At 34.0% G+C, this 25,927-nt stretch overlaps 7 protein-coding genes, 3 non-coding genes and 1 pseudogene across 12 annotated transcripts; 4 read left to right on the top strand and 7 right to left on the bottom strand.

Annotated features, from left to right (window-relative positions):
* Positions 1 to 1,511: 1,511 nt before the first annotated feature.
* On the bottom strand, positions 1,512 to 2,859 carry LOC104705866 (uncharacterized; annotated as a pseudogene).
* Positions 2,860 to 3,049: 190 nt separating this feature from the next.
* TRNAD-GUC (transfer RNA aspartic acid (anticodon GUC)) lies at positions 3,050 to 3,121 on the bottom strand. Its single transcript has one exon. It is a non-coding gene; the product is annotated as a tRNA-Asp (tRNA).
* A 166-nt stretch (positions 3,122 to 3,287) lies between these two features.
* LOC104705865 (tRNA (guanine(26)-N(2))-dimethyltransferase 1) lies at positions 3,288 to 6,947 on the bottom strand. Its single transcript, XM_010421956.2, has 12 exons — positions 6,544 to 6,947; positions 5,918 to 6,199; positions 5,715 to 5,802; positions 5,486 to 5,607; positions 5,230 to 5,369; positions 5,076 to 5,148; positions 4,829 to 4,917; positions 4,646 to 4,751; positions 4,344 to 4,556; positions 4,060 to 4,254; positions 3,896 to 3,973; positions 3,288 to 3,799 (listed from the first exon to the last, which is right to left on the bottom strand). Exons 1-12 carry the CDS (start codon positions 6,637 to 6,639, stop codon positions 3,497 to 3,499), a joined length of 1,785 nt encoding a protein of 594 aa, XP_010420258.1. The 5' UTR covers positions 6,640 to 6,947; the 3' UTR covers positions 3,288 to 3,496.
* An 88-nt stretch (positions 6,948 to 7,035) lies between these two features.
* Positions 7,036 to 7,109, bottom strand: TRNAI-AAU (transfer RNA isoleucine (anticodon AAU)). The gene has a single exon. It is a non-coding gene; the product is annotated as a tRNA-Ile (tRNA).
* A 65-nt stretch (positions 7,110 to 7,174) lies between these two features.
* TRNAI-AAU (transfer RNA isoleucine (anticodon AAU)) lies at positions 7,175 to 7,248 on the bottom strand. Its single transcript has one exon. It is a non-coding gene; the product is annotated as a tRNA-Ile (tRNA).
* LOC104705863 (uncharacterized) lies at positions 7,244 to 8,499 on the top strand. The gene is made up of 2 exons (XM_010421955.3): positions 7,244 to 7,483; positions 8,164 to 8,499. The coding sequence occupies exons 1-2, from the start codon at positions 7,320 to 7,322 to the stop codon at positions 8,348 to 8,350; spliced, it is 351 nt and encodes a 116-aa protein (XP_010420257.2). The 5' UTR covers positions 7,244 to 7,319; the 3' UTR covers positions 8,351 to 8,499.
* Positions 8,500 to 12,935: 4,436 nt separating this feature from the next.
* On the top strand, positions 12,936 to 16,039 carry LOC104705861 (developmental protein SEPALLATA 1-like). The gene is made up of 7 exons (XM_010421952.3): positions 12,936 to 13,643; positions 14,589 to 14,670; positions 14,758 to 14,819; positions 14,918 to 15,017; positions 15,142 to 15,225; positions 15,353 to 15,504; positions 15,658 to 16,039. Exons 1-7 carry the CDS (start codon positions 13,459 to 13,461, stop codon positions 15,749 to 15,751), a joined length of 759 nt encoding a protein of 252 aa, XP_010420254.1. The 5' UTR covers positions 12,936 to 13,458; the 3' UTR covers positions 15,752 to 16,039.
* LOC104705862 (E3 ubiquitin-protein ligase At3g02290-like) lies at positions 15,978 to 18,509 on the bottom strand. 3 transcript variants are annotated; one of them, XM_087463526.1, is made up of 5 exons: positions 18,163 to 18,509; positions 17,329 to 17,625; positions 16,789 to 17,242; positions 16,590 to 16,699; positions 15,978 to 16,357 (listed from the first exon to the last, which is right to left on the bottom strand). In XM_087463526.1, exons 2-5 carry the CDS (start codon positions 17,446 to 17,448, stop codon positions 16,331 to 16,333), a joined length of 711 nt encoding a protein of 236 aa, XP_087319652.1. In that variant the 5' UTR covers positions 17,449 to 17,625; positions 18,163 to 18,509; the 3' UTR covers positions 15,978 to 16,330. The 3 variants fall into 3 exon arrangements, with proteins under 3 accessions (XP_087319652.1, XP_087319651.1, XP_087319653.1); XM_087463525.1 differs by having other exon boundaries at positions 17,329 to 17,492; positions 18,163 to 18,478; XM_087463527.1 differs by lacking the exon at positions 18,163 to 18,509 and adding an exon at positions 18,052 to 18,160.
* A 2,970-nt stretch (positions 18,510 to 21,479) lies between these two features.
* LOC104705860 (uncharacterized) lies at positions 21,480 to 23,370 on the top strand. The gene is made up of 2 exons (XM_010421950.2): positions 21,480 to 22,101; positions 22,335 to 23,370. The coding sequence occupies exons 1-2, from the start codon at positions 21,906 to 21,908 to the stop codon at positions 23,234 to 23,236; spliced, it is 1,098 nt and encodes a 365-aa protein (XP_010420252.2). The 5' UTR covers positions 21,480 to 21,905; the 3' UTR covers positions 23,237 to 23,370.
* Positions 23,371 to 23,473: 103 nt separating this feature from the next.
* On the top strand, positions 23,474 to 24,251 carry LOC104705858 (glucosamine 6-phosphate N-acetyltransferase). The gene has a single exon (XM_010421948.3). It carries the CDS (start codon positions 23,671 to 23,673, stop codon positions 24,124 to 24,126), a length of 456 nt encoding a protein of 151 aa, XP_010420250.1. The 5' UTR covers positions 23,474 to 23,670; the 3' UTR covers positions 24,127 to 24,251.
* Positions 24,252 to 24,312: 61 nt separating this feature from the next.
* LOC104705859 (small ribosomal subunit protein cS23y-like) lies at positions 24,313 to 25,717 on the bottom strand. The gene is made up of 2 exons (XM_010421949.3): positions 25,320 to 25,717; positions 24,313 to 24,892 (listed from the first exon to the last, which is right to left on the bottom strand). The coding sequence occupies exons 1-2, from the start codon at positions 25,581 to 25,583 to the stop codon at positions 24,608 to 24,610; spliced, it is 549 nt and encodes a 182-aa protein (XP_010420251.1). The 5' UTR covers positions 25,584 to 25,717; the 3' UTR covers positions 24,313 to 24,607.
* Positions 25,718 to 25,927: the final 210 nt, after the last annotated feature.

The raw sequence follows: 25,927 nt of genomic DNA, 5'->3' as shown, positions 1-25,927 counted from the left end.
AGAGAGAATCCAAAGAGACAAGAAAACAAAGTGGGAGAACGTCACTGAAGACTCGAGCGCAAATTTCAATTCCAAAATGATTGAGGTAATAATTATCAAATGAAACATTTCAAATGGTGTGATGAATTTTATTTCTGATGTGATGTTATTCACCCACTCCAACTATACAATGCGTTTTATTTTAAGTTGCGTATCCTTTTTTTTTTTTTGTTCACTTCTTTAATCCGTCTGTTCGAAACTGATCCACACAATAAACTTTAAAACGTCACAAATGTTTAGTCTTTTAAAGATATATATTTTGCGTGTTCGAGGTCTAAATGAGTGTTTTAATAGAAATATTATGTCTACGCTATAAGCCGTCTGATTCATCATAGAAAGGAACATGATTTTAAACAAGAAATTTTCCAAATTTACGGACTGAACATGGAAATACCTACTTGTTAAATACCAAATAGATTATGCAACTGTATCTATGGTCGATGTGAACAACTGACGCATGACATGATTAAAAACCTAAGGTTTCATAGAGGGAGCTTATATATTTTTAGATAGTTTTAAAAATATTTCTGTGTGGAGTATTTTTACATGGAATGAGGCAAAGAGGCAAAATTATTGCATATGAAAGGATAAGCAAATAGTGTTGAGCCAAATGGGTATCCAAAAGCCAGAAAAAAAAAAAAACAAAAAAAACAAAAACAAAAACAAAAGTTTTCCAACTTCCATTAAAAAAAAATTAAAAATAAAATTCGACACTCAATGTTTGAAGTTTGGCTCTTTAGAAATGTAAAGTCACTATAGAGAAAAGAGCCAGCCACTGGCATGTGAAAATGACTTTGAACCTTAGTTTTCATTTTTTAACAATCTTAATCGTAATGGGCATTCGGTTCATCTTTGATGTAATTAATTAACTTTATATATACTTTCATTTTCAAGTTGTTAACTCACATTATTATAATACGTATTAATAAAACTATTATATGTTATCATTTCCTTATAAAAATATTTAAATACAAACATAAAAGTTACTAAAAATAAATTAAAAAGATGATAATTTTTGTAGCTTCCACAATAAATCTTAGATGTTCCATCGATTATAACCAGAGAAAAAGAAAACTTACTACATCCAACAAGATACAACACTGAATCATTGCAACGGCAAGGGGTTTCTCAGTTTGTTTTCAGTGTAATGTAGCTTCAACAATAAAATATAGATTTCGCCAATGAAAATAAAAATAAAATAAGGAGTTATAATGGACTAACAAAAGCCCACATTTTGAATTAAATACGGTCCATATAAGACCAAAATTTGACAAGACCACGTTAAACCGGACCATAACCATCATTCTCTTTTAACAATGTACTTGGTAAACCACAATCTGGCCACAGAAGCACATGACTATACCTGTAGGAGGAGATGGATTGGAATTGGATCATACCCTATCGCAACATCTCTAATGGATTCATAAACCTTGCACTGGTAAGGTGTTTGGTACTTAAAAAGGCATCAAAAATCACATCGCAAAAAATGAATCAAAGTTAGAACTAACCAAAGTCAGATCACCAAATTCCTCAATGATAAACAAACTGTGACTGCAATTATCAGCAAAGTCTAAAGAGATAAATAAAAAACCTAAATAACTTGCAAAATGTATTCTTCCTTTTAAACTATGATGACCAATATCTACATCACATTAACCAGAGACGGATCATTTCCCAATGAGGCCTTACCGAAGAAGAACAAAGCACAATCACTTCATCTACTACCTTGCCAAACCGTTGCTACCACGCCTCTGCAATCTCCTATTCCTTTCATATTCAGGATCATCAGTAGGTAGCTCATACCTACAAACCGGACATGTATTCCTTATCCCCAACCAAGGTACTATACACTCACCATGATAGTAATGATTACAAGGAAGCCTCTTAGCTTTCTCATCAACCACAATATCATCTTTGCAGATGGCGCAAACGATGGTGTTCCCGTTGCTCAACTGTTCAGAGGTAATCACCACAGCAGGAAGATCATCAACCACTCTTTTGGATGCGGGAGGACTCCCCATGATGACATCATCCTGGTTATCAAACATTTGCACTAAAATAGCAGCATTGTACTCTCCGTCAATTTCAGCATCTTCAAAATTAACAGCTAGATGATCCATATCCATCATATCTTGAAAAAACACGTTGGCATTCCACATCTGCCAAGCATCATCATCATCATTATCATCATCATCATCATCATCATCATCATCATCCCTTGGTGGAGTAACTTGTTGTTGAACAGGTTCTTGAACCCACTCGATCGCGTTGTGCAAATTCTCCAATTCGAATTCTTCATCAAGCACCATAGGTTCAACAGGAGCAACAACTTCGACTCGACCCGAATCGATCTCCCTATGAACCAATGAATCACCCGAACCTGAACGTGAACCGATTCCAAGACCTAATTCTATATCCTCCTCAAAAATATTGAAACCGAAACCACCACCACCACCCAAACTAGTACTATTGATTACCCTCTGATTCGTCGAACCTATACAAAAGTCACGTACCGTATCGACCTCGTACGGCTCTCGATGAATTCAGGTTCTGCGTCATCCATAGAAGCTAATCCAGAGTCGGAATTCGAATCCAGAAAATGGAAATATGGATAGCAATCCGTTTGGGTTTGAGATCGAGGAACCTCCACGGCGATTGAGCTTCCACCATCACCAACACCACCGCCGCCTTCCTCTGCTTCGACGGTAATAGCACAACCGAAAAGTTTCGCCGAAGACATTGCTGAGTTTACCAGAGAATGAGAGATGAGAAGAGAAAAGGTCAATAAAAAATGAGAGAAAATTAAATTTGAAAAAAAAAAAAAAAAAAAAAATGACGAAGAAGGAAGACGAAAAGATTCGTATCTCTCTATACCACATTTTAAGAGATTTAATAATTATGACGGTGTTATCTAATAAGGTTATTTACACTCGTGGCCTATGATTATGCCACGTAATTAACTACAATTTTTAGAAAAGTTTTTTAAAAGAGGAAAATTTTTAGAAAATAACGCCGTTGCCGGGGATCGAACCCGGGTCACCCGCGTGACAGGCGGGAATACTTACCACTATACTACAACGACTCGCTTGTTCTTCATCTTTCTGAACTCCTAATAATATATGTTCTATTACACATTTTCATGCAAGCTTAAGATAATGGTGATACTCCTTAACCCTTATCAGTTTACATGTGATTTCTGGTTTTTTCATTTATAATCCTATCATATTTTGCCAAAGAACAAAAAAAAATGATTAAAATTATAAAACTACTGCTGAATCATATAAAAGAGTTGCCTGTTGGGGATGAACAGTTACATATTACCAGGTTTTCTAAATAAAGTGGCTAAAGAAGAATCCATAAACTTGTAAATTCTTTGTTGCAAGTCTGCAAAAAAATGCTTAGAATATAACAAAACACAGAAAACTCTGATACCAAAATCTTTAAGAGGTAATATCCCCTATGATGTTGAGGCAATATCCTCTGCTGCTGTCTTTTGGCGTTTCAGATCTGGCTCATCCTCAATAATATCTTCTTGAGGCTCTTCTTCTTCATCTTCTTCTTCTTCTGCTCCTTCTTCTTTGTGATTTCCGTTGAGATGACCATTAACTGCTTCATGACCAAGAAGTGAGACGTGTTTGCTTGTGATTGTACGACCAGCCCTTATCTTTGGACCCCAATGCTTCTCTGGGTTTGGTAGAAACCTAGCTACTTTCTTCGTTTGTGCTTTGCTAAGCGAACCAACATGGCGCGAAAAGTCAGCCTGTATGAAAGAAAAGAAAACAGTGTAAAGATTCAACCTCGAAACTTTAAATACTTCCAAGGAAAGCATTACAACAATGGCTAGTGAAAAAAAGACCTGATGAGATGGTTCTTTAGATAGAATCACACTTCCGGGATGATCAGGTGATTGTGGCTTAATGGGATGATTTTTCACCTACAATCAAACAATCAGAGTTCATTCATTACTAGTGAGGGGAAAATAAAATTTGGACTTAACTGAAGTAAACGAAGATGGTTTACCCAGCACCGCATAATGTCCCAGATAATCTCCATTGGGGCATCAGTTTTAATCCCAAGCGGGTTCACATGGGACCCTGAGACACGGTAGTTTGCATTGATTACTGCTGATCGAAACAGAGCAGCTGATGGTGAAGTACATTTTAGCGTTGCAGAGAGACTATGAAGGCTCAAAAACAGTGGAACATCTGGCAATTCCTGGAGACAAGCAAAACAAATATAGGGATTTAGAGAAATTGACCAAAACCAAAAAACTGAAACTTTCAGAGTTTGGAGGAAAGTTTTACCTCTGAGATTGTGGTAAGAACAGCACAAATTCGGTCGTAAGCAGGATATCTGCCTTTCATGGATTTAACACCACTTAGTATCGAAGTCACCCATTCTTGATCATGCATTGGAGCAGACCATATTGGTCCACCCATGTTATATTTCTTTCCACAATGAGTGCAATCCTGAGGAACAACAGGACCAACTCCTGGTAGATACCTCACACTGTTATTCTGTAAGAAGATTATAAAAGAGGATTATCAGAAAAAGGCAGCTTTCAGAAACTTAGCAAACTAACTGTGAAAAGAGACAGACACGAAACCTTAGGGAGAGATCTTCCAACAGACTGAAGATGAAAGGAATCACAACCGATGCATTGATAGACATATGAGAGCTTTAGTGGAGTGTTTTTCATTGCACTCGCCGAACTGCATTTCATAAAGCTTCAGTCTTTACTTTGCCTCTAGCTGAAAGAGGAAGTGTTTGAAAAGAAAGGATAACTCACGTGTAAACGCGGACAAAGACACGGACGTAGAAATCCATTTGGACTGATAGAACTGGAACAATATACCGTTTGTAGCGATTTGCATGGCTCTGCGAATCAACGATATGACCAAAGTTAATCATCGAAGAAAGCTTTTAGAGAAGAAATAATAATAGAGCATCTTAAAACCAGTCAAAGCGTGGAAGATTTGGCGCAAGTGCAATAATTTCACGGTATTTAATTCCCAACCAGTAGCAAAGAAAATTACCTCGATGCTGGCGAGGAGGATCCGCAAAGCCATTTCATGACAATATTTCCCTTTCAGTGGATAAGAACCATATCTAACAATAGAAAGATAGACATTCAGACAAATCAAAAGATATATGTTTTCACAATAAGGTAATCAAGGGGGAAAATCTCACTTGGAATAGCAAACCTCGCCGTTAGCCCCACACAACACTGCCATGTCAGTTGCTGTACACATTAGCAGCCCACCATCGGCAACTGATTGAACAGCTGAATCAAGGAAAATAGACGGCGCACCATATGGATCAAGATCAACCTAAAGGCATCAATTAACCATATTAGTTAACAGCTTAATGCAGTCAATAAGATGAAAAGTGTCCAAATCTTTTGACAAAATGAGTGTATGATTTTGCAAAAAAATTGGACGCATACCACATCAAATTCTTTTGGGTGGCTAAGCATGTGGACACGAGCATCAGTAAGATGTGACTCCACCTTTGAAGTAGACATCAAGCCATTGAACTTTATGTTTCTCTGGCAAGCTTCAACCGATGCTATAATAGAAAAATGGTAATACTATATTATTCGTGGAAGTTAGGATAGAATAAAATTCGTGTTTCTAAACCTCTTCACAGCACAAAAGTTGGGATGAAAATATTACCTGGGTCATTATCCAAAGCTACAACTTGACCAATTCCTTCAACTTCGCGAGCATACCTCAAAGCTCTTAACCCTGAAGCTGACAGGGCCTATAAAATGTATAACACATGAATACGTTATCTACTAAAAACGCACTATAAAAAACAATATAAGAAAAAAAGGGTACAACTATAACAGTCATAGAGGAAAGAAGAAAAGGTAGACCTCAAGCACTCTTGGTGGCTTGAGTTCTCTTCGTGCAGATTCATATGCGATCTTGGCAGCTTCCTTTGGTCCATCCTGAGATGTTACTTTGTGCTCTCCATTGGTTTTACCATTATCCTCACCATTTTCAGTAGGAGATTCTTCCTTGGAAGTCTCAGAGACATCTTTCTCAGGCACTTTCCCAGATGATCTAGCTCTTTTAGATAACATCGCCTCATGCTCTTGCTTGCGTTTGGATATAAATGCCCTTAGCACAGCAATGGACATGTCCCTGTTGTTAACCTAACCATAAAACAACAACAACTAGTTAACCTCACAAGTATATCCATATGGATTCACACAAAAGAACACAATTGCTAAGAATGAATTGGGCTCATTTCTCTTTAAGTTTCTCACTAACAAAACACAACACTAATCTATAACAAGTAACGGGTAATCACTAGTAGCAAAGGGATTAAAAAACACTCAATTTAAAATCTTAGACAAAGATAAAACACCCCAAACTAATCCTTGATCAATCTTAACTTTGCCTTTGATGTAATTCAATAATTTATAACCAAAAAGGAAGAACCTTTGCAGCAAATCAAATCCTATAGCAACGAGAAGAAAGGCAAAAAAATGAGAACCTGAGCTTTGTTGAAGAAGACTTGGTTCTTCTTGTGCATAAGGACCTCAGCTTCTCCTTCCTTGATAATAGTGTAGTCATTCAGATCTGTTTCCATTGCTGATCTCAGATTCTTCTCTTCAGGGGAAAAAAAATCACAAATTGAACTACCAAGACGAATCTGTAACCCGGACGGCAAATCACAAAGCTGGAATCTATAGATTTGTGAATGAAGATGTCGAAACTTATCGACTTGCTTGAGTGAAGCTTGAATAAACCCTATCGCTTCTCCTCTCTGTTGCAGTTTAAGGAAAGGTGAGAGAGAGAGGCCGTATAGAGTAAACTAGTTTAAACCCTACCAACCTTTGGAGAGTTTTTATCATCAATTATCTTAACTTTAGGATGGAAGTTGATAATATCGAAACTAACGGGGTGAAAATGAAAATTATTATAAATATAGAAGGAGAGAAAAATTAACCAAAAACTAGAAGATAATGTTATTATTAAAAAAAAGTGGCCTATACAGGGATCGAACCTGTGACCTTCGCGTTATTAGCACGACGCTCTAACCAACTGAGCTAATAGGCCAATCATGTTAAATATATCACCCAGTCAATTAAATAGGCTCTAAGTACATCACCAACTTAAAAAAGTGGCCTATACAGGGATCGAACCTGTGACCTTCGCGTTATTAGCACGACGCTCTAACCAGCTGAGCTAATAGGCCACATGTGCTAGTTATTTGATACGTTATATATTTATTCGGTTAGTGGTGAATGCAGGATAACAATCATTATCATGAAGTTAAAGAGAACCAGAGAAGAGGAGAAAGAGGAAGAAGAAGAGAAGATGCAGAGCTTAACATCAAACGAAGTTGCGGGTTTAGCAGTTGGAGCTCTGCTTCTCGGTGCCACCATCGCTGCTCCTAAAGTTGATGCTTTCATAGCCGCTTCTCAAAGAAGGTAAACAAAGCTTTTTTGCAAGTTCATTCATCTCAAAAATCCAATCTTTCATGTTCTTAGTGGAAACCCATCTCATATAGTATCCAATTTTTTTATGAACATGTTTGGATTTTGGATGGACCTATGTGAATCAATGATGATGACTGTATTAGTAGTAGCTGCGTAGAATTGTAGTAAGCTGTTTGATTTCCGATTGATTGGGTTTTGATTAATTTGCTGAAAAGGATAAGACTTGAGGAGTTTTTTTTGTTGTTGTGATGTGTTGTTTGAAAGCTCCACCAAAGTATAGATTCTGAAATCAATAAAAGTTCATATTGGGTTGTGCTTTTAGTTTCACTCTCCAATAGAAACTTCTTTCTTCTTAGTTAGTTCTCATTAGACAATCTTTTGATTCTCACATTCATATGTTCTGTCTTCAAAGAATTAGACTGTCTTCTGAAGGTCTTCTCACTATGTTAAGATTCTTGATTTTGGTTATGGATTCTCAAATTCTTACCTTTGTAATGAGAGAGACTGTGTAAGCATATTGGTCTTAAAAGGACTGTTTAGTGTTCAGTGTGCCGCTGATGTCTCCAAGACATGTTCTAAGATGTTGTCTGTCTTTGGCTGAATGATATTAGTTAGACCTGTTCTTGAATCTATATCTTACAATCGTATGTTTCTAAACACAACTTTTGCAGATCTCTTGGCATGTGTCGAAAATGTGGAGATCTTAAGAGCGTAGCGTGTGGCCGCTGCAAGGGAACAGGAACGATCAAATCAGGCGGATTCTTTGGATTCAGTGACTCATCGAACGCAAGATCAGTCGCTTGCGATAATTGCCGAGCCAGAGGTTGTTTCCCTTGTCCTGAATGCTCAAAATCTTGACCATTTTCTCGGTATAATTATAGAGATTGACTCAATACTATAACTACTTGTTTTATCTTCTTGACCTATATGATAAATGTAATCGGTCTATCTGTAATGTTGAATTTGAATCGTTGCTTTATCCGTTTAAGAAGTCTCTTATTCGAATTCTTGATCAGCTAAACCGGATATTGGTAGATTCTTGATTTGGTTAACGTTAACCGGGTCTTGTTCGTCTTTTAAACCGGAGAAATTCACTTAGTAACCAGAAGCTCTTCTAGTTCTTTCATTCCGTAAGCAACATTAGGTGGGTTTTTGGGAGTTGTTATACCATAATTGGGTGCAAAAAGCAAACACACATTTTTCAAGAATTTTTGTCTTAACTTAAATCAAGTTACTTCGTTCCCCCCCCCCCCCCCCCCCCCCCATTATTGATTCTTAGTTGATTGGTTTTTTCTCAAAATAAATAAAGTTTGATTTGCTGAAAATAACGATCTATATTGTGGCATTTTTAAAAAATTAAAAAATTGGCATTTCTGCTAAACATATAATTCACCAACAAGTAGTGTATAGAGATATCAGATTATTATTATTATTTTTTTTTGTCAAATAGAGATATCACATATATCATATGTTATCCAACTAAATTAGCTACATATTAAGGCCACATATTTGATAAATGCTAGTACAAAATAATCTTCACAATATTTGGCTTTTAAAAAATGAAACCATGATTTGGTAAAACTAGTCCTCGGCAAAATACCCGAACCCGATCCGAAAAACCCGACCCGAACTCGTATCTGAAATTTTAAAATATCCAAATGGGTCTAGAATTTATTGAAACCGGGTACCCGAACCCGATCGGCTATTATCCGATATCCAAACGAATACCCGAACTAACCCGAACATGTATAAACATAGTGCAAAATAGTCACTAATGGGATTGGAACCGATGACCTAAAGCATTAAGTGGGTGCATTGTAACCATTTTGCCACTTTAATATCTTTGACTAATTATCAAACCTCCACTATTTATATATTACTAGGTACACATTTCATTTTTTAAAAAGGAATTTAGATATGAGAGATTTTATTTATTATGTAGAGACTTAATTGCATTTTTTTATTACATACTCGTGAACTCTATATACCATAATATTATTTTTACATGTTAAAAAAAAACACAAAGAAGAAGAAATGCAAAACAAATAGAAAATCAAACAAATAGAACATTTTCTACAAGAAACATGTATGTCATACATTTTCTTCACCTTTAATATCAGAGTTGGAGAGATTTGAATTCAGATATATTTGAAATTCGGATTGAATTCTAATATTTTGCTAAGTTTAATATGTAAAAAATCAAAACCGAACCCAAATCTAAAGTATATTTTGGGTTTTGAATAAAACCCGAACCCGATCCGAATTTAATGGGTATTTATCCGAAATCCGATCCGAATACTAAAAATACCCGAATGGATCTAGGATCCCTTTACCAAAATACCCGAAAAAAATCGAAATACCCTATCCGAACCCGAACAGATACTAAAGGGCTAGGTAAAACAGTTTTCTAAAAAGTATGGACGATGTTATCATATTTAAAGAAAAGTAGAAGGGTAGAAATGTAAAACTAAATAACGTAAGACAAGTCACTGTTAAAAAGGAGGCTTCGGCTCAGCGAACACGTTTCCGACAAAAGTCTAACTCAATTATACATCGACACGTGTTCCTCAGACCACATCACCCATCTTGTTGTAATAACACTTTACTGTTATGATTTTATTTTTATGTTTTTCTTTTAACTTTGCAACGTCTTTACGCTCTGTAAAATCCGTACGGAATACCCATGTCACCTGAAGGCTTTATTAGCTTGTATAGATTCTCTCTGATCAAAAAGAAAAGAAAAAAAAAAGAGTTTTTTATACAACTTTTATTTAGTGGCGTGAGACGTGATTTTAAATTTCCTAATTGAACAAAACCATATGAGTCCATTTTATATTGATGCCATCCAAAAATATATGTCGAATATATATACAACCTTAAAGATGCGTTTACTTTTTATTTAGTGGATATCATGATCTTTTGGTGGTACTCTGACAGGGACTATTTTCGCAGTGTCACGACTTGTAAAAACTTTTTCTAACTAGATTAGTTGGTGAGATTAATTTACGTGAGACAAATATACATCTTAGTTATATTTTCTCTGTTTTCTACACAGCTAAAGTGTATTTTCTATAATTTATGTTGCATACAAGATAGCTGTAATTTATGCTGGAAACATGGTTAACTCGATCTAGACATACAACACAAATTCAATTGTTTAACTCATTAGAAAAATGTAAGCTCCAATAATAGTTCGACACGTGGAAACCCGTTTTAAGGTAGGAGATGCTTTTCTGCGGCTTCTGAAACACAACTAGAAATTGATATGATACGTTGCTTTCATTTTTTGTATTATTATACACTTTAAAAATGTTAAATTGCTCCTATAAATTCACAATATATCATCACGCGCTTCATATACATATTTTACCAACACTACTAGCTACAACTTGCACATTTATGTTTGTTTACAACTAGTATAATGATGAGGTTTCTGATGAGATTCTCGTTACAAAATTAATACTATCATCAGCTACCCCCAGCTGGTAATTAAGAACTTTGTATGTAAAACCTTTCTTAATTATCGATTGCGAAGTTAAATTTCTCAAAACTGTTTCCTAGATTCGTCTATATTGTACTTTTTTTTTTACTATATCAACATGTGTTAATTACTATGACCTATTTCACCTACAAAATATTATGACATAACATATATGTTTATGTTGAAAATATACTGCATAACATTAAGTAACAAAAGTAAAATACTATCACGGTGAAAATGAATTTTTAATTAAATACATTTGAAATGTTATCTTATATATTTCCCAAATATGTATTCACCACTAGGATTTACCCCGTAGTACACCACGGGTCTATTCGTTTTCATAAATTATTTAAATAATTTAGTATACTAATATAATTAGGTTTTATTTAGTTAATATAAATATTAAAATATTATATATAATATGTTGTATTTGCAAAATTTACCCCATAGTAAATTTCTTTATTTTGTAATATCAATGCACTTACATATATATTTTTTATTTTGGTGTTTTTACAATAATTAACAGTACTTGTTAATAAAATTATATGGATTGACTTTGAAAGAACAATAAATATGTGTACTTTAAAAATACAATGAACTATGATTAAAATCAAAAAAAATTTAAGACCATGGTTTTATGCATGATCTTAAACCATGGTCAAAAATACAATGAAATATGATTAAAATCAAATTTATGGTGATTAATAGTGTTTAAGACCATGGTTTTTTGGAAAATCATTTCAAAAAAGATTATTGCACAAAAATATACTTCAAAAATGTTAAGAAATGGTTTTGTGCATGGTCTTACACCATGGTCAAAAATACAATGAAATATGATTAAAATCAAATTTATGGTGATTAATAGTGTTTAAGACCATGGTTTTTTTGAAAATCATTTCAAAAAAGATTATTGCACAAAAATATACTTCAAAAATGTTAAGAAGTGGTTTTGTGCATGGTCTTAAACCATGGTAAAAAATACAATGAAATATTATTAAAATCAAATTTATGGTGATTAATAGTGTTTAAGACCATGGTTTTTCGGAAAATCATTTCAAAAAAGATTATTGCACAAAAATATACTTCAAAAATGTTAAGATAGATTTTTAAAATATATATCCGTTTATAAAAATTCAAATCACATCATATGCTGAAAAAAATCTAATATTTTTTTAACTTTATGTATTAAATAGTAATTCAAATAATTAAAGATAAGATTAAATAAAAGTGAAAGGAGAAATATATTTTAATCTAACATATTGCTTTAAATTAGATAGATAGATTTTAGAAAATTTGAAATTAATATTATCAAATAAGGAAATGATTGTGTTTGGCTGTAAGAATTTAATTGAGACTTTGGATACAAAGATAAAAAAAAAGATGGCACAAAAATTTACTCCAAAAATGTTAAGATAGATAGATATATATATGTACGAGTGTACTTATATCAAATGTACACATTTACATCTATAGTACGAGGTGTGTATATATAAATACTACAAACTTTCTAATCATCGGTTAAAATTGACTTTGAAATGTGATAACTGCAAAAGACCGTATATATATGCACTATGTTAACTGATCAGCTTTGGGCCTCATGTGTCTAGTTACTAGTCAACCATCAAACGTGATATTGTTGTATTATATATAACTAAATCATTTGCTATAATGATAAAAACATAGAATTTTGAAGAAAACAATATGTTTAAATTTTTTGTATATAATGTCAGGCTTCTTATATACCTAAAATAGTAAACACCATATATACACAGACATCATTCTACCAGCTGAGGAGAAGCACATAGATTATTTTTTAATTACATAATTATGTTCCAATATGTAAAACCAATTAACCTGTACTTAAGTTTGGTGATACTACTAATTTATAACTTTATAAGAAAGATTTAACTTAAGTAATACGAACTATATAAACTATATATGATATCTTCAAATAAAAATACAAATAGTAAGGTAATTGTAGCACACGTGCTTAGAGAGAGCGTGGGATTAGAGAAGAGAAGAAGTAGAGAGAGATGGCTAGAAATGAAAACACACCAAACCCTAACCTCACCCTCACAGATTTCTTATCTTTTGCTCCCAATAGATTCCATTCAAACAAAATAAATTTCATTAAGATTGCACAACCTCCACACACTTCCAAACACAAAGAGAGAACAAAAAGGAAAAATCAAGAACCCTAGATAACAATCTAAACCAGTAAAGCAAATTAAACTTTCCTCTTCTTCTTCTTATTCTTCTTCCTCAAGCTAGTACCTTTGTTCTTGAAATTAGGGTTAATTTCCTTTTTCCTTTTCCATCCATTCTCCAGACCTTTTTTAAAACTCAAAAAGATCAGATCTTTCCTCAGAGAAAGAGATACCCAACTTATGTTTTTGTGTGTCTGTATATAGAAAAACATTACATACCCATATTTGTGTGTGTGTATATATAAAAGTAGAAATTAGGGTAACAACAAAAAGAAATGGGAAGAGGAAGAGTAGAGCTGAAGAGGATAGAGAACAAAATCAACAGACAAGTAACGTTTGCAAAGCGTAGGAACGGTTTGTTGAAGAAAGCTTATGAATTGTCTGTTCTTTGCGATGCTGAGGTTGCTCTCATCATCTTCTCCAACCGTGGAAAGCTCTATGAGTTTTGCAGCTCCCCAAAGTAATCACTCAGCTCTCACCTTTTCAATTTATGTTTTTTTCTTTTAACTTATTTATTGGGTTTTTGCTAGATCTGAGCATATAGATCCTTATCTCAACTCTCAAGGACTTGTTTTGGAACTATATGGATCACCCGATCTTGAAATCTATATATGATCTTGAGTTTAATCAGGTTTCTTGATTTCAGCTTCTAGGTTTTCTTGAATTCTTGAAATTTTCAAGATCTGATTTCAGTTTGCTATCAAGTTATTATGTTATATTTTTTTTTTTTTTTTTTTTTTTAGAAATTAATATGTACATGTAGAATTGTAGATGGGTTAATTTCAAGGTAAACACAAATCCAGATATTCAATCTGAAAAGTTTTATATTAATTAATTATATATGTCTGTCTGATTGGAAACTTAAAAAAGATGGATTCACAGATTTCTATGAAAATTATAAGTACCCAACGTAGAATGATAATATATGGTTCCATGCATTAACCATTTGTTAGTTCATCATACTTTATTGTGGTTAATACTTTAAACGTGTGTATATCTATGAAGCTTTAATTATTGTGGTGTTTTTTTTAAAAACAATTTTTTTGCGTAGATGTTTATATGTTAAAATAGTTTAGTTAGTTACCTTTTTTTAATTACTTTTTTATCAAAATGTGTTATTTGCATTTTGTGAATCAACTCAAATGAAAGAGTATAAGATATTGCTTGCAAATAATATTCTTGATATATGTAAATACAAATGCAAAACTTAAACGTCTGGAACAATCAAATCCCAAGTATTTCGTGAGTTAGATGAATAGTAGAAATTATCTTCAGTTTTTGATGGAATTATAAAAACTTGAAGAGCTTGCTCTTGGTTATGTTCATATTGTAAGGTCTATCGACTAAGTCAAGTATGATCTTTTTTTTGATTAGCTTCTTTATCATGTTTGTGAGTTTCTTTCAGCATGCTCAAGACATTGGATCGGTACCAGAAATGCAGCTATGGCTCCATTGAAGTCAACAACAAACCTGCCAAAGAACTTGAGGTGTTCTACTTCAGATGATATTTTAGATTTCTATCATACCATTTCAAGAAAGTTTCTTCTAAAATTCTACTTCTTTTGTAATTTCAGAACAGCTACAGAGAGTATTTGAAGCTTAAGGGTAGATATGAGAGCCTACAGCGTCAACAAAGGTATATATATCTATCTATTTCTCCTACATGTATTTATACAATTATACGTATACATAACATAATTCAATTTGTGTGTATATGAATGTGTCTTTTTGCAGAAATCTTCTTGGGGAGGATTTAGGACCTCTGAATTCAAAGGAGCTAGAACAGCTTGAACGTCAACTTGACGGCTCTCTCAAGCAAGTTCGGTCCATCAAGGTCATCATCATCATCTATTTAAAGCTATATATATAGAGAGAGAGAATTAATGATTCAAATGAGATTAATGTGTGAAAAATGTTGTTTAATTATGACACTATGGTGGCATGATGATTGTTTGCAGACACAGTACATGCTTGACCAGCTCTCTGATCTTCAAAATAAAGAGCAGATGTTGCTTGAGACCAATAGAGCTTTGGCAATGAAGGTATAAACACAATAAATGCATTTGATGACTGCGATTATCTCAGTTTTGAAGTCTCTTAAACATTTTGGAATCATCTCTAGTTTTCTTGTTTCTGATTATAGTCTTTTTGTGATATATAATTGTTTAGCTGGACGACATGATTGGTGTGAGAAGTCATCATATGGGAGGAGGAGGAGGAGGATGGGATGGCGGTGAACAGAATGTTACCTATGCGCATCATCAAGCTCATTCTCAGGGACTATACCAGCCTCTTGAATGCAATCCAACTCTACAAATCGGGTAAATCCTTTGCCTTGAAAAACCATCTGCATATTAACTTGTGTACTTCACAACTAAGATTGTCTTTGTTCAAAGTTTTTAGTTGCTTGGTCGAAATAGGGATCACCAACGTTTGAGAACCTATTAAGTTTATTGTTGATGTTATGGTGACAGGTATGATAATCCGGTATGCTCAGAGCAAATAACTGCGACAACACAAGCTCAGGCACAGCAGGGAAATGGTTACATTCCAGGCTGGATGCTTTGAGAGTCATCATCTTCTATGATCAAGCTCACCAACAAAAGTCCTTTTTATATTTAAAAAGTATAGACACAAAGACTTGGATTTGTAGACATAAGTGGCATTTGTGCCTTTTGGAACTTTGCTTATATTAAGAATTGAAATGTGTGGAAGTTGTTTTGGCACTGAACCATGAGACCGGTTTTTATTGTCGTGTAATGAGAAACAGCTTGGGTTACACTGGGATCTCTTCTTGACCCATTGAAAACCTCACATGTATACTATTAATAAAAGGGTTAAGTAATTCATACAAAATGTTGATGTAAAAAAAAACAAAACACTGCCCCATAAGCAAATCTTGAGAAACATGTCAGATTCCTGTGTGCCTGTGTTTTGCTGCTGCTGTTGTTTTCTCTCCAGAGGGCTTTTCCTCATAACTCCATTAGCCAAATGTGCAGAGACAATTCCTCATTTCCATATATCTACCATAAATTGTAAATAAAAAGTATTCACAGATCAACAGATTAATTTGCACATCTGTCTGCTGCCTTGTCAATCTTCCCAGTTTCAGTTTAGACAGTAAAAGACAGGATCAATGGTAACAAGTTACGGTGTTTCGTTGAACTCCATCACCTGCAAACGAGACGAATTCACAGCAGAGGAAAATTCTACTTTAATCAACATGAATGAGAAAACAATGCAAATGTTCTGAATTCGTAGGCCAGATAACTATAGATTTTCATTTCTAAGGATACTTTCACGGATATGTGTTTCAAGGGTTCTTGCACATTTGTCCATTCTATTGTTCTTAGGATCACACGTCTACTTATGCGTGATGTTGTCTGAAGAACATGAAAAGTGTTACCTTTCCACAAACAGGACAGTTTTCACTTCTCTCCATCCATTCATAAATGCAGCTGAGGTGGAAATGGTGAGAACAGTTTGTAACAATCTTCGGGTTCTCTGATGTATATTCTGAAACAAAAATCCAAGCAAAAATCTGATACTAAGCTTCCTTCGAATGCATTATTGATCAAAGACAAAAATCAGATGAAAATGAATACCTTCAAGACAGGTTGGACAGACATCTTCATCATCAGATGTAATATACATGCCTTCATCATCACCAGTAGCCATTGTCTTTGACTTAAGAATCCTTCGAGTGGATTTAGAGAACTCTTCTTTTGAATCTTCACCAGAGATAATAAGCTTATTATTAGCCCATTTGCTTCCTTCCACTGAGAAAGACTCAGAATCAAAATCAGTATCACTTCTTAATGGCTCAGCTTCCTCATGAGAATGACTTGAACCCTTATCGCGTCTAGAGACAAGCGAATCACGCCTTGACCGAAAGTATCTTGGATCAGCATCATAAGGCAGAGGCCTTGGAGTAGAATGGAATGTGTTAGACATAAAATTATCATACGAAGTAGATGAAGCTATTGATACATTAGTAGTAGTAGCCTGTAAGGAGGATGGGAGAGAGCGAGTTTCTCCTCTTCTGAATAAAGAGATGTACTGCAAAAGAGATCAAATTCGATGAGCTCTACGTTATATATAACTAAAAGATGCACAGTAAAAACACTGGGAAGATAGAACATTACCAGGTTAAGTAAGCTATTAACAAGACATCTCGGGCATGGGCAGTTTCTGTTAACAGAACTAGTTGGATTCGGGTAATCCTCAAAGTCGTCGACACGAAAGCAAGAAGAAACACACCCCATCTCCTTCTCTTGTTTCTTTAACTTGGAGGTAAATAGGTTTGAAACTATCACCAAAATCACAAAGCTGGTTAGGTAACTCCTAAACCTTCACCAAGAATGCCAAATGAGAGGGTTTCTAATTACAGAAACTCTCCAAAGATGACAGCAACAATCTGCTTCACTCCCTCAAATTATCACCTGTAGAATGATCTGATCACTGTTTGGACTTTTAGATTGTAAAACATCTATCTGTTCAAGTTACTATCCAAAACTCATCACAACTCACAACAACAAAAAAAAAATCCAATTATATGTCAGCCATATAACTAAAGAGCTTCTGAGCATTGACAAATAAGCAGAGAGACTCCTAGCAAGAGACATCATTCACCAAACTCAGTAAAAAAAAACTCAAAAGGCTTCAATTGGCAAAAATTGGTAAAAGTGAAATGGAAGCAATTAACAGACTAAAAGGTGAAACCTAATTTAGGTAAATCCCTAACAAACGCAATAAAACAGAGAAAAACAAAAAAACATAATAATAATAATTAAGAAACTAACATCCATGTTTGGTTTAAGTCAGAGACAAACCAGAGAACAATAATTTTTTTAAAAGATTGTACTTACTTACTAATTAGAGTCGATCACAACCCATTTTTATCTAGTTACATACAGAAAAGAACATATTTGAAAGAAAGAAAAAAAAAAAAAACAGAGGAATCGGAACAAAGACTATACCTTTCATCGAAGAACTAAATGGGTTTTCGATTTTGATCGGACAAAGAAAAAAGAACCGACGAAAATTAAAGAAGAGACTCAATCAATTTTGCTTTATTAGCAGATTACAAGGAAAGTGAAGAAGCGCTTTAATCTTTCACTTTTTGTTTTATTAAAAATCCGTCAGAGAGAAGAAAAAAAAGTGAGAGGAAGGAGGAAGGAGGGAGGAGGAGTAGTGTGATGAAGTTGGTGTGAAGGTGGGTGGGCGTTGTTGTTGCTCCTACACCAATGGCCAATGAACTGAGAGACTTGAGTCTCTCTCTATACAAAACAACATAAACCAAAACTATTGTTTCTGTTTTTAAAATAGATTTATAATTTTGCCATTTTGTTTTTTTAATGCAAATTTACATGTTTAAAATATAAGTAAAACTAATAAATGATGACACTAGGAAGATTTTTTTAATTAAGAAAATCATACACTTGAGATTTTGCTATTCAAAATTAAAAAATAAATGTAACAAAAGCAACAAAAAAAAAATAATAAATGATGACATAATGAACATTTTTTTACTTAAGAAAATCATACATTAGAGATTTTGCTATTCAAAAATAAAATTAAAAAGTAATCAAAGCAAAAATAAAAAAAAGTTGGGATTAAAATTTATTGAATGTGTCTATAATGGGATAAATAATAAACTTATATATATCATAGCAAATAACAATATATAAGTCTAATATACAAATAATAAATTGACAAATCTATATGACTAAAATAGAAATCTTGATAATAAAGATAGATATACTGAATGTAGAAAAAAATAACATTGCAAGGAAAAAAATATTACGTATATTAGAAATATTTGATGAATTATAATTAAAAAAAAATCAAATGTACAATTTTTTTTGTATGATTAATCAACTATTCACATAAGAAAATAGTACTTAGTATGGAAAACCAAATGTCTTTGCAGTAGCTAACATTTATATCTATCGAAAATTTCTTTAATTTAATCTTCTACCCACACAAGTCATCATCTTGTTAAACTGTTACAGACTTACAAATATAACAAACAATGACGACGACTCAGTACGAACCAAACTACAGTAAAACCTCTATAAATTAATAATGTTGGGACCAAGACATTTTATTAATTTATAGTGATATTAATTTATAGATATATTTTTAATTGTTTATTTTTTTTTAAATTATGAATTGGAACAATTATAGCAAAATAAGATTAAACTTTCGGATGTTATAAATTTTATGGTTTAGGAATTGAACTTGTAATATTTATAAAGCATTATTGACAATAAATTACAAATACTATAAACAAATTGACTTATACACATGATATACATAAATTCAAATTTATGAATAATAATAATATTAATTCTCATATTTTAATAATCTGTCTAATTATCAAATTGTAAATGATGCATATCTAAAAATTAAAACTTTAAAATTTAATTATTTGTATGACATGTTATAAAATATTTTAGAGATATTATTATAGTTTGAAAATACAACATTACAAATGTTCTATAGAAATGAGTTTTAGGAGAAACATACGCTATTATATCAGTATATATATATATATATATATATATATATATAAATTTACATGATTATTAATTTATGATATTATTGGGACCATATTTTACATTGAGATTTCAAAAAAATTATTATCTTATTATCTTATCGAATATTGTTAATTTTTACACTTGCCCGACTTGGGACCAGCAAAATTTATTAATTTATAGTGATTATTAATTTATAGTGATTATTAATTTATAGAGTATTAATTTATAGAAGTTTTACTGTACTACTAAGTAGTTTGTTAGTGGGACAACAAAGAGTTGGGTTTTTTTTTTTGTTATTCAGCCCAGATCAAGTACTTTTCTATTGGCCCATTTCATATTATATATTTTGATATTTTTTTATTGTGATGATATATAAATGTTTTTTTTTAATTATGGTACCCAATACCCCACCCATTGCGATAAAAACCTTTCTGAAACAATAATTCCACGAAGTTCTCTCTATAATACTCAGATTTACATTTACGTACTAGACCATGATACATGCACGGATCTACTTGCAACACTCTCAAAATCTTTAATAGATTTTGCATCTATTAATCCGTAAAAAACTATGGTTGTTAAGAATCCAAGTATCAAACCCAAATCTAATGTAACAATATTCAGAAAATATCTAATGTTTTAAAAAAATCCAGTGGCTTTTTAAAATTAATATATTGATAAAATATCAGAAAAATTGATAATTTCAAGTTAGAAATTCTACGAGTTCTCCATAGAAAAAAACAACCACTGGTTTCTTAAGTTGACATAATGTTTTTTTTTTTAAATCAGTGGTTGCTTTTTGTTCGTCGGTTTCTAATAGAGTTTGTTCCTTCTCGCGAATTGCTGATCTTTTTAACAAATACGACGTCCCATTTAAGAAAAAAACCAAAAAAGAAAAGAAAAACCAAGAAAATTCGAGAAAAACATTCACATTATTACTTATATATTTATTTCTTTTGTCCTTTTCAACAATGAATTTTGTATACATACTCTATAAGAAGACAGAAGTAAGAATTGGGTATATATGGTTGTGTGGACATGCTTAGTGTCTCGTGAATCGACAGAGACTCTCCAACTGTATTCGCTTCCCCGTTCTCATTCCCATATGCCTTCCCTTTCATTAATTTCATGTAATGTTTCCTCTGTTACAGAACACACACACACAAAAAAAAAACTATAATTTACTTAAGTCTAGTGATCAACTTTAGTCTCATTGGCTATATGTTTCTCCAAATCTAAAACCAATCGTTTTCGATATGTAAACGAAAATAATCATCTGTGGAATATACTACTCTGTCCAATTAATGGTTGAGCAAAAACTTAATGGTTTTGGAGTGTGGGTTTTTTTTAAAAGTAGATTGTTGTTGTAAAGAATGTGTAAGTTTCAGAACATCATATTGCAAATGATTCATCGTATAATAGTTATTTGTAAATATACTAGTCGGTTAGACTATTACTAAATAAGTTTAGTTTTGGATAAAATTGACGATTGCGATATTTTAACAATAATTATTTGTAAATGTCATTATTTGGAAATATGGATGTAGATTGTAGACAATACATGATAAAAAAACAAACATGACCACATGGATTATATTCACAGTTTGGAAATGAAAAATCATGTCATGTTTTTAGTCTCATTCAAAATTTCAAGATGTGAATAAGGGAAAGATGCAGAAAACAGATATTTTTTTGAACTCTAAAATATCTCACAACCTTTAACATAAAACATAATCTGAGATGTCTATTAATTTATATGTCAAAAAGGAAAAACAAAAATATCAAGAGGGTAGTAGTTTCAGCAAATCCCGCAATTCAAGAAACAATATACGATCACAGTAACTTCGTACGTGTTTTTTACCGAGCAAACGATCAATCTAATCGACACGCGAACGTGAATCCAAATCTTATTGTTGTCTTTTTCTCACCTCTTACACTATTTTTTTACAATAATTCAGATTCTGAGCTGTAGAAGGATAGGGTCACAAGACAATATACTAGCTATCTTTTGTAGTTAGGCTTTGTATTTTTCCCATGATTCACATTAACATAGAGATAAAAAGAGATAAGCTTTCTTTTGCAATCTCTTGGTCTTTCGTGGCTCACTCATCTTCTTCACACGACACTCCTATATATATATATGCCTCTTTCCTCGATAGAGAAAGACAGGGTCGATAACTATGGAGCGAAAAACTACCTTATGGGTTTGGTTTAGCCTTATGGTTTTCTTAGGCATCTCTATTAATGGAGGTTTATCTCAAGGACAACAACATGTTATGAAGAAGACACGTTCTTCTGCAGTTGTGGTTGGAACTGTCTACTGTGACACTTGTTTCAACGGCGCCTTTTCGAAATCACCCAACCACTTAATCCCAGGTCTGGGTTTCGTTTTTTTTCTTGCTCTTATTTTATCGAACTAGTTGAAACAAAAAAATTTGGTTCTTGGAATATAGAACAGAGCTCTCTGTTTTACCAAACTATCAATTTGGTTTGACCGGTTATGGTTCAAGATTACGACAGGTTGCAGTCTATGTAATTCTAGTTTATGCCGATTAATATTGAGCGTTCTTGAAAGACTTTATGAATAGTTTTGTTGGATCTTGTTGCAGGTGCTTTAGTTGCGGTGGAATGCATTGACGAGAACTCGAAACCGAGTTTCAGACAAGAAGTGAAAACAGATGCGCGAGGTGAATTCAAAGTGAAGCTACCTTTCTCAGTCAGCAAACATGTGAAGAAGATCAAGAGATGCTCTGTGAAGTTGCTAAGTAGCTCACAGCCTTACTGTTCCATAGCTTCTTCCGCGACTTCTTCTTCTCTAAAACGCCTTAAATCAAACCATCACGGAGAGAACACTAGGGTCTTCTCTGCAGGATTCTTCACTTTCAAACCCGAAAACCAACCAGAGATTTGTAGCCAAAAACCTGTCAACCCCAAGCCACTTTTACCGGATCCCTCATTCCCTCCACCGATCCAAGATCCGCCTACTCCTTCCCCTATCCCGAACCTCCCTATCGTTCCTCCCCTTCCAGACTTGCCTCTTCCTACACTTCCTCCTCTTCTTCCTTCTCCAGGAGGACCAGGTCCACGGAAACCAGCTTCCTTGCGTAACAAGAAATCTGTTTACTTGGAAGACAAGAAAACCGAAGTGCTAAAACCCAATTTCCAATTTCTTCCTCCGAACCCGCTTAACCCTCCATCCGTCATCCCTCCAAACCCTCTGATACCTTCTATCCCAACACCAACTCTTCCACCAAACCCGCTAATCCCTTCTCCCCCAACTCTCCCTCCAATTCCGCTACTTCCTTCTCCCCCAGCAGCTCCAACTCTGCCAACGATTCCAACAATTCCGACTCTTCCACCTCTTCCGACTCTTCCACCAGTCCCAGGCGTAACTCCGCCTTCACTACCTATGCCAACACCACCTTCTTTACCTGTTCCACTCCCTCCGATCCCTCTCATCCCTGGAATCCCTCCGGCTTCATCTTCCTTTTCTAGTCACCATCAACCCTAAATTCAATAATTCCACTCCTCACATTTCCAATTATGTAATCTATACATATCATGTTTAAACTTTTTTTTTTTTTTTGTTCCTTCTACATTTTCACTTGTTGGATTGTTGTAATTTCAATAAATATTGTCACTTCATTTTCTTGTTTTCTTTAAATCCTGGTAATTTAAAAAAAAAAAAAAAATAAAGGACCTAAATTGAACTGATAGAGAAATATAAGCGAACTGTGTAATTAGTTAAAAGATTGAGTACCGTTTCGTAAATATTACGTCCTCCTCGTACTTTATTATAATAATAATAATAATATAATGTGAAGTGGTGGTGGTGGGGTATGTTCAGTTACAACACATGAGCGAGAGAATCCTATAAAGAAAGAAACCACAAACACACAGACACAATTCAAAAATTATAATAAAATTGTTTCCGATCTGATCTTAATGGCGGAGCCGGAGACGTTCAAGATCCGAAGGCTAGAGATCTCCGATAAGAGAAAAGGATTCATAGAGCTTCTAGGTCAACTCACCGTCGCTGGGTCATTGACCGACGAAGAGTTCGATGGGCGATTCGAAGAGATAAGCTCGTACGGTGACGACCACGTGATATGCGTGATCGAAGACGAGGCGTCTGGGAAAATCGCAGCGACTGGGAGCGTGATGATAGAGAAGAAGTTTGTGAGGAGCTGCGGTAAAGTAGGACACATCGAAGACGTTGTCGTGGATTCGGGTTTCCGTGGGAAGCAGCTTGGGAAGACGGTGGTTGAGTTTCTGATGGATCATTGCAAATCAATGGGTTGCTACAAGGTGATTCTTGATTGTAGTGTCGAGAAAAAATCCTTTTATGAGAAATGTGGGTTGACCAATAAAGCCATTCAGATGTCCAAGTACTTTGCTTGAACAAAAGGTTTGAGTTTTTTTTTTTTTTTTTCTTTTCTTTTTTGGTTCTGATTCTGCATTTTCCGAATAAGAGAAACTCTCAGTATCCTTATGTATGAAAAAATAATATAAGAGAGATTTCGTCATTTTTAATGTTCCAGAAACCTCAAAAACTTTTACTTTTCTAGCTTCTCTACAGTGAATCCATTGACCATAAATGATTAGGATTGCAATGGTATTGAAAACACACACGAAATGACACAAACACGACCCATTTGCATATACAATGATACACTCTTGAACATAAAAGCCACCAAGACACGAGCTTTTTTTTTGTGTTTGAATGATCAGTTTCAACAGAATTAGGCAGCACAAAGGGACTACTACACTAGACAATAAAAAAGCTTTAGACTTTGGAAAAGTTGCGACCATTAATAATAATACCTATGATGATAAAACAGCTTCGGATGAATTGCTTTTCCATCCACAAATGTGAATCCAATCAAGAGAAATCCCCACCGCTTGATTGCCATAGATTGATGATGTCTGTAGCTTGGTTAAGGAGGAAGACACGATGTAGCTCAGAGATCCAATGCTTGCTCTCTAACAAAGCTTTAAGCTCTTCCCAAGCATCTTTCCTAGGCCAGAAGTAGTATGGACTAAGCGGGATTGTTCCAAATCCTGGAATTATATGGTCTAATGCAACTCCTATGTCCTTTTGCATCCACACAAACTTTAGCACCACCTTTGGTTTCTCCAGTGGCTTCACTAGCACACGCATCTTCTTCTGCAGTTGATGAGTCAATAAACTCCTCGCTTTAGTGCACACATAATAATACTATCTCAACTTTTCTTTCACAACGAAGTTTCAGAATCAAAGCAACATTAGTTAGGTTTCACTAGCACCCACAATGGGAAAACGAGTAACCAAAATGGATGTAGACAAGAAACTTCGGTTTGATTTTGCATAGAAACCATACATCTCAAATTTGTTACAGTAGTGGTGTTCCGAAATCAGCAATGATGCAACATAAGCGAGCTTATATGTGTGTGAGTAAGAGATGGAGATGTGGTCAGACATGGCTTTGATGGAACAACTTGCTTTACCACATGTTTCGTTTTAAAATGACAAAAAAGGTTGCAACTTTTGACTAACAAGCTAAAACCCCAATTTGTTCCAGCAAAAAAGTGTTTGACAGTGACCAGTGACTGACCTTTTCAAGTGAAGGAGATTCAGATTCTGGTGGTTCATAAGAGAATGTGGAATCGGAAGGAGAAACGAATATTCCGGAACTGATACCGGCGAGTTTCGCCGGAATTTGACCAGGGTTAAAAGTAGAGCACGAAATCGACGGTAGAAAAGAGGGTTTGAGCTTCGTCGACAGAGAGATATGAGCTACAGGTTTCGAAGAGAGTTTCTGAGAAGGTGAAGCTGTTCTGATCCCAAAATACGCACTCTGACTTGATTGAACCGCCATTTTCAGCTTCTACGCGAGCGAGAGAAACAGAGAAAGCAAAACACACATACAGGTTTTAATTACAATGTTCTGGTCGATTCGGGTCATTTCTGGTCGGGTCGGATCAGACAGGTTTGTTTATAATTGTATCTCTCACGTAAAATAACAAAATAGTACATTTAAATCAAAAATATCTAAGTTGAATTTTGTATTTGAGTTTTTTTTGTGGGGTCAAATCAAACCATATATTGATTTATCTTTTTCTGTGATATTTCCATCTTTAGAAGATTGAATAGTTGTATAATGAATACTATTTATATCCTCATATTTTGAAAGTGACTTTTTTTTTTAATTTACAAAATAAT

The sequence above is a fragment of the Camelina sativa genome, chromosome 8, assembly GCF_030686135.1.
Source record: "Camelina sativa cultivar CO46 ecotype springtype chromosome 8, ASM3068613v1".
Classification (NCBI taxonomy): Eukaryota; Viridiplantae; Streptophyta; class Magnoliopsida; order Brassicales; family Brassicaceae; genus Camelina; species Camelina sativa.
The sequence above is the reverse complement of the archived record's forward strand: the minus strand, read 5'-3'. Positions and strand labels throughout refer to the sequence as shown.